The sequence below is a fragment of the Centruroides vittatus genome, unplaced genomic scaffold, assembly GCF_030686945.1.
Source record: "Centruroides vittatus isolate TY-2023 unplaced genomic scaffold, ASM3068694v2 contig_79, whole genome shotgun sequence".
Lineage (NCBI taxonomy): Eukaryota > Metazoa > Arthropoda > Arachnida > Scorpiones > Buthidae > Centruroides > Centruroides vittatus.
Window position 1 is genome coordinate 30,892 of NW_027122509.1, and position 17,926 is coordinate 48,817.

The window sequence follows — 17,926 nt, forward strand, 5'->3', positions numbered from 1 at the left end:
TCCATCTGTTTGTCAAGATAAAAAAAACACTTCCCGTGGTGAAGTGGGCGCGATCACCCTCAGATCTTGTCTGATCTGCGATAAATTATCACCCGATTGGAACACATTCCGAGAAAAAGGGTAAAAATCCCGTTTTTCGAGATTTCCGTCAGAAGCAGCCCTGAGAAAAGTTCTTGTCTACTTTAGTTTTCTGCCTCGATCTTCGGCCAGTAAAACAGAAGATTGCCGCCGACAAAAGAAATAAAGTGCTATTTAGCAGCATCATGAAACTTATATTGTAAACGCTCTATCTTACGCAATACGTGGAACGTTTAGTTACTTCGATTTGGTTAATCCGTTTGCATTTTTGATCCTATATATATCAAAGTATATTAAAGAATTTCTTTGTTGTTTTAATTTAATCTCAAACTCCATTCATGTAATCCAAGTTTTATATACATGAGGATAAGAATATTTTTGGGGATCAAGTAAAAGTATATTTTTTAGGTCAGCTTGACCTAGAACAACTTCATCTATCGGGGGCAATTGTTTCACCTAAAATCATTTTGGGGTGTTCTACTATCTGAAACACAAGAATAAACACAAATACTTGATAAAACAACCCTGAAAACACAGTAAAATTCCATAACTTTTGTCTTCACTTACTGTATATTTTAACATTAAGATTCTGCTTTAAGTATATTGAAATTCCGTTTATCACAACTCGAATGCCTTTCGTGACAGATAATTTTTACCTTAATTTTCTTGTATATATATAGCTGAAATTAATCACATCCAAAAGTAGAGCGCAGAGTAAATAGATCGAACACGAAGGTTTTGAATTTCGGAATTAAATCGACCCAAAAATCCAACGTAATTTCGAAATTCAAAACCTTCGTATTGGATCAATGTACTCTGCGTCCTACTTTTTGATATGATTAAATTCAGCTTTATGTACTTTACAGCAATTGTTTTTGATGCGGTGTTTATGAAAATAAGAAAGAAAATATCATAAATCGACCCAAAAATTCAACGTATGATATTTTCTTTCTTATTTTCATAAACACCGCATCAAAAACAATTGCTATAAAGTATATAAAGCTGAATTTAATCATATCCAAAAGTAGAGCGCAGAGTAAATTGATCCAAGATGAAGGTTTTGGCCATTTCCTTTTCGTAAGTTTCACCAAAATCTAGTAAACTAAAAAGTAAAAAAAAATTTAATAAATTTTTACTAATATTTTGTTAATTTTAATCATAAATTGTAGCTCGTTCTAAATGAATATGTAAGAATAATGCTGTCTTGTAAATCTAGATATTTCAAGGATTGCCGGATTGTTATAATATTGCACCAACTAAACTGAAAAGGTTATTTGCATAAAAATATTAATATAAAAAATTCAGAAATATAGGTATAAAGATATGAATGATGGAGTGTATATTAAACATAGAAGGCAGTGCATTAATAGATATAGAACGTATTTTTGTTGTTTCTTTATGCTTGGAAGTTTGTCAATTCAGATTAGTCAGTCATTTTCATATGGTTTATGGAATATGAGCAATATTTTGAGGCAACAGGATTAGTGTTAGCTCTTCCGGTTTTAAGTGGTTTGATGTTCTAGGAAGGAGCGTAGTATCGACACTTCAACAAGTTCATATGGAACTCATGAGAGATTTACTTGTGTAGTATCTTGTTGACAAGATACTACTAGAATTAGAGTTCTATAACATAAAAATAAATCTGGGGGTGTCTAAAGTCTCTAAGCGTTTGACATTTTAGGCATAGTCTATAATAACTAGGATAAAAGTGTCATTCAACGTATTTTGTAAATAGGAATTATCAGAAAAATATTCTACAATGATTGCGACAAGAGGATGATACATACAGTACATTCACTCGTTAATCAAGATCTTGCGCACAATTTTCTTGTTCATCTCTTTTGCTATATGCATCTCTCTCCGTCTGTTAGTATTCCCCTCATGCTGATGAGTTTTAAATTTATCAGATTCTCATTCACGTACTGAAATCAAAATTTCTTTGTAGATATAATTCTTTGCCTTTCATTTCTTTCCACATATACATTCCTCAGAAAATACGTTTCATTTATTCTTTTACGTATTGCCAAATTAAAGTGAAACAATTTTGCTATTCTTTTGTATGGCATTCTCTTTCATGTAACATTCTAATTTCTCTATCTTGTCAATGTAAAGCCGTTTCAGAAATATCATTCACCAGATTCCTGTGTTACTACCATAGACAAGCACACGAACTTCTGTACACTGTCATTTTGAAATTTTTTGATATACGTTTGTTCATTGCGAATTTACATATAAATGTAAGAAATATCCTCGAGCTTTTGCACTCTAATCTCTTATGGTGTTATTCATGGAATGAATGTATTGTGTTTTGTCCGTGTTTGGAAAATCATTCACTTGTTCGAAACGTTTGTTCTTGTGATAAATTTCTCACGTACTATCTCTAACACTTATCACCATAGCATTGTTTGTAGTAAGGTTTACATGTAATTTTATAGAATTATTCTAGAATATATCTACTAAATGTTTTTTCACCACTGGTAAAATATTTTTTATTTCTGCTTCCAGTATAACACTTGTTTTACCTCTAATCTTGTGTAAGCCGACAGAAGTGACAACAATGCCGGATAAATCAAATTCAGGTATTTTTCTGTTCGCATTGATGTATTAATTAACGATTTGTAAATTTATCCAAGTAATAGTTAAAATCACCATTAATCATTATTTATATCTATACTAATATATTGAATTGTTTGTTTGTTTTTACTTTGAAGTATTCTTAGAATATATTGAACTGACTTTTCTAATTCTTTTACCATTAGAAAGCTTATCACTTTCCCATGTACGGTACATCACATAAGCCAGTGGGACATTACACTTAATGCAGCACAGGCAGATATGAATTATGGAGACGTGTGTTCAGTGTTGACTTTAGAAATATATTTATAAGAATATCTTTGATTTGATTTTTGTTGCGCCCCCCGATATCTTTGTTTGATTTTTAATGCGCCCTCTATAGGATTATGTTCTTTGCCCGTGTACCCAGCCACTGCACCAAACTGAAATCTAGTGTCTGCAGCTACGTCTGAAATTTATATTTCAACGTTCTTATTACAGTAATGAGTTAATAAAAGAAAAGTTTGCGCTCTCTATTGGTGAAGATCCCAGGCATTGACAATCTTGCCGATAGGATAATATACCACTGACATAAGCTGCCTTAAAACTCGAACCCCTCATTCCTTCCTATTGATTTTCATTACCCCTACAAACTTCTAAACTATTTGACCGATCTGGGCTAAATTCCGCACAGTTACTCTCAGGTATCGTATAGCAAACACTCTTACCTCTCATTCATTTTCTCTGATTTAATTCCCTTCCCCGAAACTTTCAAACCTTTTGAGTGGTCTCAACAAATTTCGAATTCTCGATAATCTTCCAAAAAATTTACGCTACTTAAAAACTCAGACTCTTTTTTTCTCCTGGTTTCATCTACAAATTGCTTAACTCTTTGACGTGTTTGCATTAAATTTCCCATAGTTAATCTCTGCCGCCATTTTGTAATTATTGGTGTAATTTAAACTGGTGTATATGTTCATATTTATTTTTTTTTAAATTGTAAAAAAAAAATTGTGAATCATTTTTACATTTCGAGAATAGAGCATTTGTATTTCTTGTAATTTCAGTGCTGAAATGAATATATCAATGAAGTACAGTACATCTATGATTTAAAAAGTTATAATTCATATACATGTGTCTATTAAATAAAACAATTAACATTTGGATTCTTCTATTTCTATTTTTTTCATGGATTTTTCTCTTTTCAGATATTAGACTTATAGACCTACTAAAGGCCTTATCAGGAACTTTACTTACTGCTTGCACCATGGTAAACGGAAATTGTGAAAAGACTGAACAGGATAGTAATGATACTGAAATAGACAAAACAGGTTGAAATAGTAATGTTAATGTGAAAATAATAAATAAATAAAGCTAATAAAACTTTGTTTTATGCTATTTATTTTAAATGAATTGATTTCAACTTTTACAAACTTTTCAGAAGACCAATACAGATTTCCTTCGTAAGGCGCTAAGTGATCATGCAAATGACATTCGTACATCAATTTATAAGAAACGAAAAATATGATTAGCTTGATTTATTAAACTGAGTGACAAAAATAGGGAAAATGTATAAAGTTTTTAAATAAAATTGTGAAAATATAATTATTAATGAATAGGATGATTAAAAATTTTATTTTACTTTCCCGGCTGTTATAATATAGAGAAAGTATGGCGATCTGGCAAAAATGACTCATCAGACTTTTACATTTTTGGACTTAGGACACCTTGAAACATCAGAAAAATCAAAGGTCGGGGTTAATTTCTGTATGTATGAATGTTAGTGTGTGGCACATTTTTTGTGGCAGTGTTTGAAGTTGTCAGCTTTTTGTCAAAAAATTCTGAAATTTTCAAGGAAGACTTATTTATTAGGTGGATTGATGCTGTTAAATTTTGATGGTTAAAGGTTGAGGGAGTGAGGAGATAATAGGGGTCTATGTATCAGTAGGGTCGGAATTAATGACAATTGCATTCGTTATTGATATTTACAATTTTTTTAAAAACTCATCCCAACATTCAAAATTGATCCTGTTATTTTATAATAGTTAAAAATTATAATTTTTAAAAACAAAATATGATCTAGAGCAGTCACTTTAGATGGCGCTACCAAAATTTTAAATGTTTCCGGGAAAGTTGAGCAACTGGTTGCGCGTTTATTAACTTATGCAGCTCCCATATGTGAAAGAGGGAAAGTATAGCCAAAAGTAGCCAGAAGTATAAGCAAAAAATGGCCTCCGTACATTTTTACATTTTTGTACTTCACGTCCTTAAAACTTCCAGAAATGTAAAAAATTTTGAGATGTTTTTGTCTCTATGTAAGGGTGTTAGTGCTTGCGGGTGGCACAATTTCATTTACTCAATTTGGAGATACTGTTTATTTTGTGAAAAATTTCTAAAATTCTGCATGGTGGTTTGAGTATTAGAGGACGGATGCTAATAAATTCGATTAAGTGAAGCTTGTAGGGTAAGAAGATGGAGGAGGAGTCATCAGTCACTTTTCAAGTGAGATCAGACTTAGTGAAAAATTTACTACTTATTAGCATTTAAAATTTCTTATACCATGTCCTCAAAATTACGCTTTTTCATTTTATTATAATTAATTTGGAAAATTTTATATAATTTAATATCATAATACATAGCATCGCACTCATTTTTAAATGAGTTGCCGGAAAAGTTACACAACTTGATGCTGGACTTTTTCTCTTCTTACTTGTTTCTATGCGTGTATTTTATGCTGAAACTAGTTTTAAACGTCGTTTTTACTTTCCCCAGCTGTTATGTATATATAACAATAAAAAGTATTGAAATCGTTTCAAATTTAACCCTCGAGTTTTTTGCAAATCTGCACATTTTGAGATTCTTGTAAACAAAAAAGCAAACCAAAACAAATTTCGTGAATATGTGCGCGTGTGTTAGCGTTTATTTCGTTTTATATCTCAGGATTGTGAAACGAAATTTGTCACTTCTACAAATTTCAAACGTAACTTCTACATAAGGAACATTGATGCTGTTAAATTTTGGTTGTGAAAGATCGAGGGGATGGAGATCTAGAGAGTATATCTCGTGAGGAATCAGACTTAATGAAGAAATTTACTTGTTGGTAGCGTTTAGTGTTTTATAAAACGCATCTCTACCCTCAAAATTAAGTTTATTTGCTGTTTTATAATAATTAAAAATATAAATATTTTATAACAAAATCTGGTAATAGACGACGCCACACACAATTTTAGTTGTTTACTTTGATTAATGATGTAAATGTTATTTAATTAAAAAGTAAAATTTCATAAATGCCGGAAAATTTACACAACTCATTGATAGATTTTTTTGAAACCTTGTCCGATTTCTCTAGACACAATAAACATTTAAAAATTATTCATTATTTTCTAAATTTGTTTAGAAGAGGGATGAGCAACCTTTTTCTACGTAAGGGCCACATTTCAAAACTTTTTCACTGACGCGTGCCGCACACAAGAGAAAAGAGGGGGGGAACTGTCGGTAAATCACAATTCTTTATTCATGTATAATTATAAATAACATAGGTATACTTAATATATCTAAACTGATTCTGGCACTGATCTAAACGTAATATATCAAAAATATTTAGCCAAATATTAGTCACTGCTAGTTTTAAATTAGTTTCCATGTGTCTGTTAGTCGATTTCTTGTTTTAATTTTTTACTAAATTCATTGCGAAAATACTATTCACAAATATAAGTTGTAGAAAATAACGTTTGAATTTTTGTTGAATATCTCATTAAGCTGGAAAATTGATATATTTATTCATATTTTATGTCACGCGGGCCGCAAAAAAATATTACTGAGGGCCGCATGCGGCCCGAAAGCCGCGGGTTGCCTATCCCTGGTTTAGAATATTATCTGGAGCTGTTTTTGAGAAATTTAACTTTCAATAATTACAATGTAAACGCGTTTTTTGTAATTTTGTAAACAAAATATCATACTTTTCAAATTAAAATTATTGTTTGGTTGTGTTTTTCATTTGAAGTACTAAAATCTTTTTTAGAAATCGTCTAATTATAAATGTTAAAGACGATTCTTTATTTTCTTTTAACTGTATATTATTACCCAAAGTCCCTTGTGAAGACAAACAAAAACTCAAACTGGGCCCCGCGTTATTACATTTGAGCAAAAACTTTTATAAATAAAATGAGGTATTCGAGATGAAAATTCACCATGTATACAATATGAGCCAATTGCATGCAAAGAGTTTAAAACATCCTCACGACTTCTAAATGTCAGTACATGTATTTACATCGGTTATCCAAAAAATCGATTTTCCAAACAACCCCAGTCCCCAATTGATTTGGATAATCAACGTTCTACTGTAATAGGCCTACAGCTAGTTTACTTTTAAAAAACCTCCTTAGGCAGATTGCCCAAGTGTCGGAGTAGAATCGAATAGAGACACGATTCCCGCCTTTTTTCAAACTGGTAACGGTCGCCATTACAAGAAGACGATTGAGAAAGCGATCGTTGGACTTTGAATGCGCCACCATCGTTTGGTCATCCGACCTGCTGTTGACGAATATAAAAAGTCAATGTCGAGGCGGGAAATGGGAGTTGACTCGAAATGTCAAAGAACCGATAGGCTGGATTGTCAAGATACATTCAAAGAGATTATCTCTTTTTTATCGTTTTTTAAGAGATAAAGTATGAAAAATTGTGTAATACGAAAAAGACAGTTAACTATAAATCATATTGTCCCACAGAAACAAAGAAAAATGTCTTTATTATGGGCCTTAGAAAAGGTTGGTTGGTTGGTTGGTTAAAGTTTAGTGGCACAAGGGCCACATAGGCCAAGCTGCGCCACAACTTATAGTATATATATGTACATTAATAACAATAAAAATGAACAATACAAAAAACAAAAAACCAATAACAAAAATATACAACAGTTAAACTGTGTATAACAACAACATGTATATAGATATAAATAAATAAATAATTAAATTTCTTTATAAATATTTGTAACTTTTAGTAAGTTCAATAATTTATCAACATTTGGCCTCTGGCCCAAAATCTCTTTAAAACTTGCATTTCCAAAATGCTGCCTACGAATCCGTTCAGAGGCAGTGCAATTGCTCAGTATGTGCTTAACACTTACATTACAGTTGCAATACTGACATACAGGCTGGTCATCACCCTTCAAAAGGTATTGATGAGTCAGTCGAGTATGTCCAATTCTCAAACGAGTAAGAATGACCTCAGATCTCCTGTCATAGGGTTTCTTCTGTGTCCAATTTTCTATCACAGGTTTGATCTCGTGTAGTTTATTGTGGACTTGTGCGTTCCACACATTTTGCCATCTCTCCTCTAGTCGTTTTTTAACAACTAGCTTCAAGTCACCTCCTTCAATAAACATTGTATGCTGAGAAGGTCTTGCTGACTTTGCAGCTGCGTCAGCTTCTTCATTTCCTCTTATACCTACATGGCCTGGAACCCAACAAAATTTTATAGAGAAATTCCTCGCAAAAAGATGGCAAATCAGCTTACGAATTTTAATCACTATGAAGTGAGAACTAGGTTCATACGAGATCAAAGCCTGAAGTGCACTAACTGAGTCAGTGTAAATCACGCAGCAACGATGACCTTTCCTATTTATATACTTTAGGGCTAAATAAATAGCCTGCAACTCCGCAGTAAAAATAAAGGAATTTGGTGTGATTTGTTCTGCCACAATTTCATTCTGGCAGACAAAAACTGACCCAACGTAATCATCCGATTTAGACCCATCAGTGTATATAGGAATTAAATTCCTGTCACGATGTCAAATTTCAGCAAAGTCCTGTCTATACATGTAATCTGGGGTGGATTCCTTAGGAAATTGCTTTAAGCTAAGATCAACATTTATCACAGGAGTTGACCAAAGTGATATACTGTAAAGCTCAGGCTGTGAAATGTTGCCCATATCCAAGTCAATCGTGCTGCTGACATTCTCCATTCTTATGCTGAATGTAAAGACACTACTTGGGCAGGCTGCAAATAATCTTATCAGCTGAGTATCTGATACTATACAATCAACTGAAGATTTAATCTGTAATTTTTGCTAAATATAATAGAACAGAGACAACTGCTCTCTCCTGAGAGATAGTGGAGGCTCATAAGCATCCACGTACAAACTTTGAACAGGAGAAGTTCGAAATGCACCAGTGCACAAACGCAATGCTTGATGGTGGATTGGATCCAGCATCCGAAAAGTAGATTCTCGCGTAGAGCCATAGACAACGCTTCCATAGTCCAGCTTACAGCGAACGAGAGCTCTATATATCCTGAGCATCGAACATTTGTCTGCTCCCCAGGATGAGCAGCACAGTACCTTTAAAAAGTTCAGAGATTTTAAACATCTACTCTTCAAATTGCGCAAGTGTGATAAGAACGTCAGTTTTTGGTCAAACACAACACCCAAAAACTTTGCCTCATTGACTATTGAAATTTTAACCCCATTTAGGTAAATTTCCAAGTCCAGGTGCAAACCACGCCTTCGGCAAAAGTGGATGCAAAAGGTCTTCTCTGCATTAAAAGTAAAACCATTAATCTTAAACCAATTGTCTATGCGGTTTAGCAAAATTTGCAGTTGTCTCTCGATGAAACCCATGTTACTAGACTGGCAGGAGATCTGAAAGTCATCCACATACAGAGTGTGTTTCACACTGGGAAAGAGACACTCTGTTCCTAGTAAAAATTAACAGCATAGCTGAGTCAAACTCAAAATACAACCTTGAGGAACACCTTCTTCTTGTGTGAAAGGCCTAGAAAAAGTGTTGCCCATCCTGACTTGGAATCTACGATTCTGCAAGAAGTTTTTTATAAAAATTAGCAAATTACCCCGTAATCCGAATTCATGCAGATGACAGAGTATACCGTATCGCCAGCAGCGATCGTAAGCCGTCTCTATATAAAAAAAAACAGACACTAAGTGCTGTCGTCTTACAAACGCTTCGCGTATAGATGTTTCAAGAATTACTAAATTGTCTGTGGTACTTCTGTTCCTACGAAATCCACTCTCATGTGGTGAATAGTAGTTCTTTTCCTCTAAGAGGAACATCAGGCATCTGTTTACCATTCTCTCGAAAAGTTTGCAAAGACAACTAGTCAGAGAAATTGGTCTATAATTAGAGGGATTCTTGTGGTCTTTACCTGGCTTGGGTATGGGAATTATGATAGATAGCCTCCAAGAGTCTAAAAAAGTATGTTCTGTTCATATTCTGTCAAACAGATTCAGAAGATTACTGAGGGAATTGTCTGACAGATTTTTAATCATGCTGTAATGAATTTTATCCGGGCCTACAGCAGTATTCCCCGAGCGAGAGATTGCTGTACATAGTTCTATTCTGCTGAATAGCACATTATATTCCTCATTAGATGGAGAGTGGAAGTTTAGATATTGTTTTTCAGTTTGCAATTTGTAAGCCTGAAAATCCTTTGTATACATAATATTGCTGGATGAAGACAAAAAGGTTTCACCCAACAAATCAGCAATACCTTTTATGTCACTGATTATTGTGCCATTATTTTCCAGCATGGACAGAGAGTGAGAAGCATATTTCTCCATTAATTTTATGGATTTTATCCCAGACTGCTTTTGAGCTGGTGGAAGATGTTATGCTAGAAACATACTTCCTCCAAGAATCCCTTTGGCTTTGCCTTCTTATTTTTCTGGCATTTGCCTTTGCTTTTTTAAAAGCTATCAAATTCTCAGCAGTGGGGTATCTTCTGAAAATCCCCCATGCTTTCTTTTGTTTTTTAAATGCTGCCTCACAATTCTGATCCCACCATGGTTTCGAATGTTTTGGATATCTGGTTGACGTTTTCCCCATTGTTTTTTTGGCTGCCTGAATAATACTGGAAGTGACAACTTCTACTGCATCATTGATATTGACAGTATTGACCATTTCCTTAGTAATGTTAGCCAAAGAGGAAAATGCAGGCCAATCTGCCGTTTCAAATTTCCAGCGTGGTGGACGGGCTGTTTCACAGCTTTCTCTGCCTCGATATTCTAAAAATATTGGGAAGTGGTCGCTGGAAAGTGGATTACATCCAACCTTCCATGTAAACGCTGAAAACAGATTTGGACTAGCTAATGTCAAATCAATGGCAGTAAATGTTCTTGTTGGGGCGTGAAAGTATGTCACTTCTCCAGTATTAAATAAATACAGTTGGTGATGGCCTATAAATCTCTCAATGGCCCTGCCTCGACGGTTTATGTCAGGACTGCCCCACATTGGGTTGTGGCCATTGAAATCACCGAGTAAAAGGAATGGAGTCGGCAGTTGTTCAACCAAGGCATCCAATTCATCTTCATCGACTCTGACATCTGGTGGCAAGTATATGGAACAAACTGTGACAGTTACTCCAATAGAGATTTTGACTGCCACCGCTTGCAGCTCTGTTGTTATTTGTACCGGTAAGGACGGGATGCGGTTTGAAACCAGTATAGCCACACCTCCACTGGCGCGAGTGTGGCTATCATCATCCTTACGGTAAAGATCAAATCCTTTTAAAGTAATTTTTTCTCCAGGTTTTAGATGTGTTTCCTGGAGTGCCACGCAGAGAGATGTGGTAGATGATGTCATGTGTTTAACGTCAAAAAAGTTGTTGCGGAAACCACGACAGTTCCATTGGATTATTTTATAATCCATTATGTGGTTGAGGCAGCATTCTTTATAAAAGTATCCCTCTTTAGTTTTACAGCCGATTTGCCTTTTGGAGGCGAGTTTGGTGGTGTAACCACCTTATTAGTCTCCTCATCTGAGAAGTCAGAGAACTCACTCATAGACTGAGTCTCTGATCTTTTAGATTTAGAGAGGGCTGATTTTAAGTTTTGTTTGTTGAGTGGGTTCTTATTAGCTTTTTTAGAACCCACATTTCTGGTTACAATCCCTGCTTTAGGTAGGGGTGTTTTTTCTTTATATTCTCTTTTACTTCTGTATCTGTAGATTGAGTTAACAAGCATCTAGCATGGCGAGTGAGAGATTCATTTGGTGAAACAGAAATGTCTGTCTGAACCCCACATGTCTTTGTGGACTTCAAAACAGAAGCAAATGTCTTTTGTTGTAATGATGCACTTTGAGTGACCATGCGCCGAGCCTCTGGGTAAGGTATGTTGTTAACTGTTTTTAGGCGTTGAATTTCTTTTTCTCTTTGCCATGCAGGGCATTTCCGAGAATAGGCTGGATGGGCATCCTGGCAGTTCACACAGTGTGGAGTACTTTTACATTCAGTACTGTTGTGGCCTTCAGTTCCACACTGTGCACATAAGCTTTTGCCTCGGCAGGAGGTCTGGGAATGTCCAAATCGCTGGCATTTGATACAACGCAGCGGATTTGGAACGTATTGTCGAACTGGGCATCGAAGATATCCCGCAGTAACGAATGATGGCAATGTTGGCTTTCCGAAAGTGAGAATCAGATGTTTAGTCGGTATCAGCTTGCCATCACGACGAATGGAGATGCGTCGAACAGCAGTGACACCTTGATCTGCAAGACCGATCTGGATGTCTGCTTCATCTTCAGACATCAGATCGACCTCAGATATCACACCACGTGATGAGTTCAAACTTGTGTGTGGTGTGATGGTGACTGTTATGTCTCCTAGAGATGTCATTTTCAACAGCTTTGCTGACTGTTGAGAGGAGGCTGCTTCTATCAGTAGGTCCCCTGACCTCAATTTTCGTATTTTCTTTAAATGTCCAATAGTTGATTGAAACAACTTTTGAATTAGGAAAGGGAAACATTTAGACATGGGTTTTTCAGTTGTACTACGTACTATGAGATAAGTTGGTTGGTTGGAGGAACTGACCTCCTTTGGTCGTGATGCATCAGTGCTTGTAGTTTTTAGTTTTATTGAATCCATGTTTAATAATAACTATTCAGCTCCTAGTGACCCCACCCACCATGGGGCCCAATAAGGGGATGCCGTCACATGGGAGACTCCCATAGACCATCACACCAGGGTTTCCCAGGAGCTATACCCTCACAATGAAGTCAGGAAGAGCACATCTTGCCTGACGTGTCCGCCTGGTCTGCATCGATCAGTTGACTCCAAGCCGAGGTCAAGAATGACTCAACGACCAGCCGATTGACTCAAACGGAACCTGATTTGAGCCTCCCGTTTATTCGAAGCAGGGGCCAAAGCAATGTGTTGGGGACGTTATGTTGCCCCTCAACTACCAGGATCCCCCTTTCCGACATACGGGACACCACGCACGGCAAACACGTGGGTGGGCATTCAGATCTCAGTGATGGTAAAGAAGGGTTTCTAAACCATCTCTGGGAGGTCCCCTCACCACGGACAGGAACCCACATCGAGGGGCTTTAGAAAAACAGTGAACAGAACATCTTTACAAGAAGACATAGACAAAGAAACAAAACAGCTTTTTAAAAAATATTTATTGAATGATTATCAAAAGAATTTATTATGTAAGTGGTACAATTGTTTTATAAATTACAGATATAATGTTAAAAATCATATAGGTAGTACTCTATATGTTGATTTTCCGTATGTAAATAAACTTTATGAAAGATATAGAATACTGTTTAAAAATCGATTTATATGTATCGTGGCAAAACAAAAGAACAAATTGTTGAATATAGTTAATGTTATAAACAAAGATGATACAAATATGTTAAACAAACTCGATGTTGCAGGTGTAATTTATAAATTGTCTTGTACTTGTCCACAAACAAAGTCTTATGTTGGAGAAACCAAAAGGAAGCTGGAGATACGCTTGAAAGAGCACGAGGCTGCAATACGATTAAAAAGAGAAGAGTCACCGTGGTATCTACATTGTAAAAATAATCATTGTAAAATAGACAATAATAATGTAAAAATACTTTATAAAGAAGAATAATAGAACATTTGTGTATAATAGAATATGTAAATCTGATAAATCAGAATGACGGTATGCAAATAGATGCATGCTGGGAAAAAGTTACCCGGTATAAAAGGAACGGGAGTTGCCGAGATTCATGTGGTATTCGATCGGGTCATTAGCGACGCGTTGTCCGCTCTCGAGGAGAGCAGAAATCTAAAAAACGGAAATTAAAAAAAAAAACAAATCACTGATAGCTTGGGTAAGGCTAAGGACTTATTCCACGAATTACTTAACAACTACAACCGTGTAGTCACTTCAAAAAATAAAGTATCTGTAGCTCCGGACGATGAGGCCCGCAGTCAGCCGTTTCTCAGTCAGGCCCTAGGATGTACGCGTCCGTCCTGAAGCTCCGTCCACCTCCCATCAACGACAAGGTGGTTATCATATACAACAATGATGAATCTAAATCCATACAAGAAACGATGGAAGTAGTCACTAGAAACGTAGATCTTACTCAATTGAAAGTCGGAATAACGGCGACCAGAGACATCAAAAATGGCATTGTAATCAATTGCAACTCACAGGACGCTACTAAGAGACTCGTTGCTGCACTTAATAAGAGCAATGACCCTTCAGTCACTCCTTTCCCTTAAAATTCCGTGGAACCGCCTCCCGAGACTATATAAGCCACGCTGACCTTCATGTTCTCGCACCTACTATTTGTTAGTGCTAGCAAACGATATGCCCTATTCTTACAACATTTCAGTGTCTCCCATTGTGGATTCCACCACGATATTTGACAATTTAACATCTTATAACTTTCTTCGCTCCCTCTCCAATGAAGAGGCTGCACAGAAATTTTGCCACCTCGTGGGGCTTGTGACACATCCGGACCTAACCGGTTTCTTCCTGCCATGCCCTAAGTGCAGAAGTAAGCCTTTCCTTGATTCCCGCCTTTACACATGTGCCGCACATAGGCTGCTGTATCGATATTTGACCATGCGAGTAAATAGTAATACTAGTGGTAAACATTAACTGCCAATATTCCAATTTACTACTTTTTCAATATGTTTGTCATAATTTTCAGGCACCATGCAGAAGGAACCGGCTCCATCTGACAGGTTTGGATTCATCTACCACTGTGAAAAAGTCCAGCAAAAAAAAAAATGAGAAGGCAGACTGGTGGCACTGTCTAGAGGGTCATTTGAACTGATTCCCTGTCTTGCACCCAAAACACCTTTTTTCAAAGAAGACAGCTATCAACCCAAGAGGTATGACATGTCAGTTGCTCGCGAAACATGCTCACAGAATCAGTAGTTTCTTTTTTTTTGTGGGTCACACTACACTATGCATTTCTGTAATTTGATTGTATGGCTTGAGATTATGTATATGTATATATGTGTTTTGTTTCTATTTTACAGATGCTGATGCTTGTATATTCGTGGGTCAAGCAGTAGCCAGTCACCGTCACCACAGAGGAGTGGTCCCCAAAACAGCCGGTAGATTGGTATAATTACTGCTGTGAAGTTGTGGAAGTTTTTGTCTCCTATCAGCAGAACATTCAGCTTGGAGATAAAGGGTTGCATGTTGAGGTGACAATCAACCCACATTTCTGACTTTGCCAAAATGTCTATATTTATATTCAGGGCCGTGTTCAGTAATGCAAAACAACTAAGAATTCTGAGTGGCTTAGTGGGCGGAGCTAAGAATGTTCTGAGTCAACGTCACCTAGGAATATTTTTAGGTGGCATTGTCTGAGCATCATTGAACTACTATTCTTTGTTGGACAACTGGGCAAAATGGCGGACGAAGTGAAAGTTATTATTGCAACAATTCTCGCAAACGAACTAGCCAAAAACGATGTAATAACGAATACAATTCTTGAAATGGAAGCTATGTCAGATCGTGACGAAATTAATGAATCAATCATTAATTCTAATCGAGGAAATGGACTGTTATCGTCCGTTAAAATGTATTCGGAATCTACTGTACCGACACATGATGATTTTACATTCCGAAGTCATTTTCGATCTTCAAACTTCTGAAACAGATGGTATAGGAAAGAACTTAACAACAATCCCAGTTATTAAAAAAATTCTTATAACTATCTTGCCAATTAAGAAAGTTGTAGGTAAATAATAAGTAATTAATTTAGTTTCTAAAGCGTTTTGATTTTAATATAAAGAATTAATGTTATATTTTCAGACAAATTGCAAACAGATTTGGGGTATGGAAAAGTACTGCTCATTATATAATTTCTGCTACTATTAAGGCAATTGCATCACATCAGCATGATTTCATACATTGGCCAGAATCTCATCAATACAAGTCAATTGCAAATGAATTTGAATCAAAAAGACACTTTCTGAAAGTTATAGGTGCCATAGATGGTACATAGCAATGCAAACCTCCAATGAATGGTAGGAATGCTTTTGTCAATCACAAAGGTGATCCGTTGATTATTCTCCAAGCAGTCTGCAATTCAAATAAAGTATTTTTGGATGTATTTGCAGATCGAGCAGGTTCTACATGACGCTCGTGTATTTCGCATCAGTCCTCTTGGTCAAAGATTAGCAAATGATTTTAACTTTACACCCTCAGATTACCATCTACTTGGTAATTCTGCTTATCCGTGTTAACAGTTAATTTATTGACACCTTTTAGAGACAATGGTCATTTATCTCTACAAGAAAAACATTACAATTATGTACACAGCTCAACACAAGTAGTTATTCAATAAGCATTTGGTATTTCAAAGGCAAAATTTTGCAGAATATAGACAAAACACGCATTGACTTAGTCCCTAATGTTGTTATTGCATGTTGTTGTTTGCATAATTTAATATTAAATACAGATAGAAGCATCTGTGATTATGAAATGGATGATGATGATGAAAATGATATTCATTATCAAATTATGAATGATGATTCAGTTTCAGGAAGATCAAAAAGAAATAAAATAATGAGACTGATAATAGAGAAATAATGCATTGAATTTAATACTTGTACAAAGTTGTAGAATTATGTTTTTCTTTAAAGTTTTGTAATATAAAATTATTATTGTAGTAATAAACTGTTTTAAAAATTATACAGCATGTAAATTCATTGTATATTATACCAGTTATCATAAACATATGCACTGTTTAACAGAATTATAAAGATGTTTCTTTCTAAACTTTAATTTGTATTATTTTGAAATTTTACATACATACATAATTAATTTTTAACATTGTTTTGTGTTTAATATTTGATAAGATTTATACACAATTTTTGAAATTAACTGCATTATTCAATGATTTAAAATATGATCATATATATTGTTTCACTTGCACTTTTAATACATTCAAAATTTTTGACAAAAATATTTTAAATTTTACAAATAATGTTACCTATTTGTCCATTTCAATTAAAAATTAAATATAGGGTCAGTGTGGGTAAATATGAGACAGTTGTGAAATTTGACTTAATCTGTCTGATCTGTCCTGTACAAAATAGTTTATTTAGTACTTTTTAACATAGTCATTTTTATTCAATGAACCCATAACTTTTCTGAGTCTTTTTAATTTTTAAGAAACACTACAAAAATATGTGCAAAAACTTTTGTCAGTTCAACTAACTTTAGCTCTATATTCTGCAAAAGACAGCTATTAAATTAGAAATTTTTATGTAGTATATAAACACAGCTTTCAGCTGCTAGTTGTTTTTATTGCATATATATCTTTTGTCTGAGTTTTGTACATTTCAAAATGAGACACACCAGATTTTATTCAACAGTCATTAATTTCCATGAAACTTTTACTTTGATACAGCATAACGAAAGTATTTCTTTGTTCTTATATATGTGAGTTTTGAATAAAATAATAAAAATTCCAAACAATTATCAGAAAAACTAAAAAGTAGAGTCAATGTGGGTAAATATGAGACACTTCAGAACATGCATATTTAATCTTATCTACTTCTAAATATCATGGAGCAATGTTTTATACAAAAATGTCTTGCATTTAACCTGTAGTACCTTATTATTAACCTCCATGTTGGCATAGGCAAGTCCTTATGATGATATAATGGGTCTCACATTTTTCACCTCCCAGTGTCTCATATTTACCTTTTGAAGGTAAAATAAAAGACAGGGAAAAATTTTTTGCTCAACATTGCTCATACATAAAAAAAACTGCATACTCCATTAGATTTTAGTGCCATCTGTACACCTTGTCATGTATTTCTCTTTGTAAAATATTGATCCTAACAAATTTTATGTACTGTACCAATTGACTGGTTGATTATGATTGACTTGTTGGCCACCTGTTATATAACATTAAAATAAAACTTATGTTAATAATAAAGTACAAAAATGTTTAAAAAAAAAAACAATATATATATGTATGTAGAACAATTTTTATTTGTTTGCAAACATAAACATTTTATTTACTTTCATTTTTCTTCTAATATATTAACTAGTTTTGTT

The 17,926-nt window shown here is 34.7% G+C and overlaps 1 protein-coding gene and 1 long non-coding RNA gene across 2 annotated transcripts; one reads left to right on the forward strand and one right to left on the reverse strand.

Annotated features, from left to right (window-relative positions):
• The first annotated feature begins 1,110 nt into the window (after positions 1-1,110).
• LOC136981698 (uncharacterized) lies at positions 1,111-3,993 on the forward strand. The gene is made up of 3 exons (XR_010881760.1): positions 1,111-1,155; positions 2,584-2,657; positions 3,840-3,993. It is a non-coding gene; the product is annotated as an uncharacterized lncRNA (long non-coding RNA).
• A 7,527-nt stretch (positions 3,994-11,520) lies between these two features.
• Positions 11,521-12,501, reverse strand: LOC136981704 (uncharacterized). Its single transcript, XM_067278046.1, has one exon. The coding sequence runs from the start codon at positions 12,499-12,501 to the stop codon at positions 11,521-11,523; it is 981 nt and encodes a 326-aa protein (XP_067134147.1).
• Positions 12,502-17,926: the final 5,425 nt, after the last annotated feature.

Excerpts from the sequence above, each read along its gene's own strand:
- LOC136981704 (XM_067278046.1), bottom strand. The coding sequence starts at position 12,501 with ATGGATTCAATAAAACTAAAAACTACAAGCACTGATGCATCACGACCA.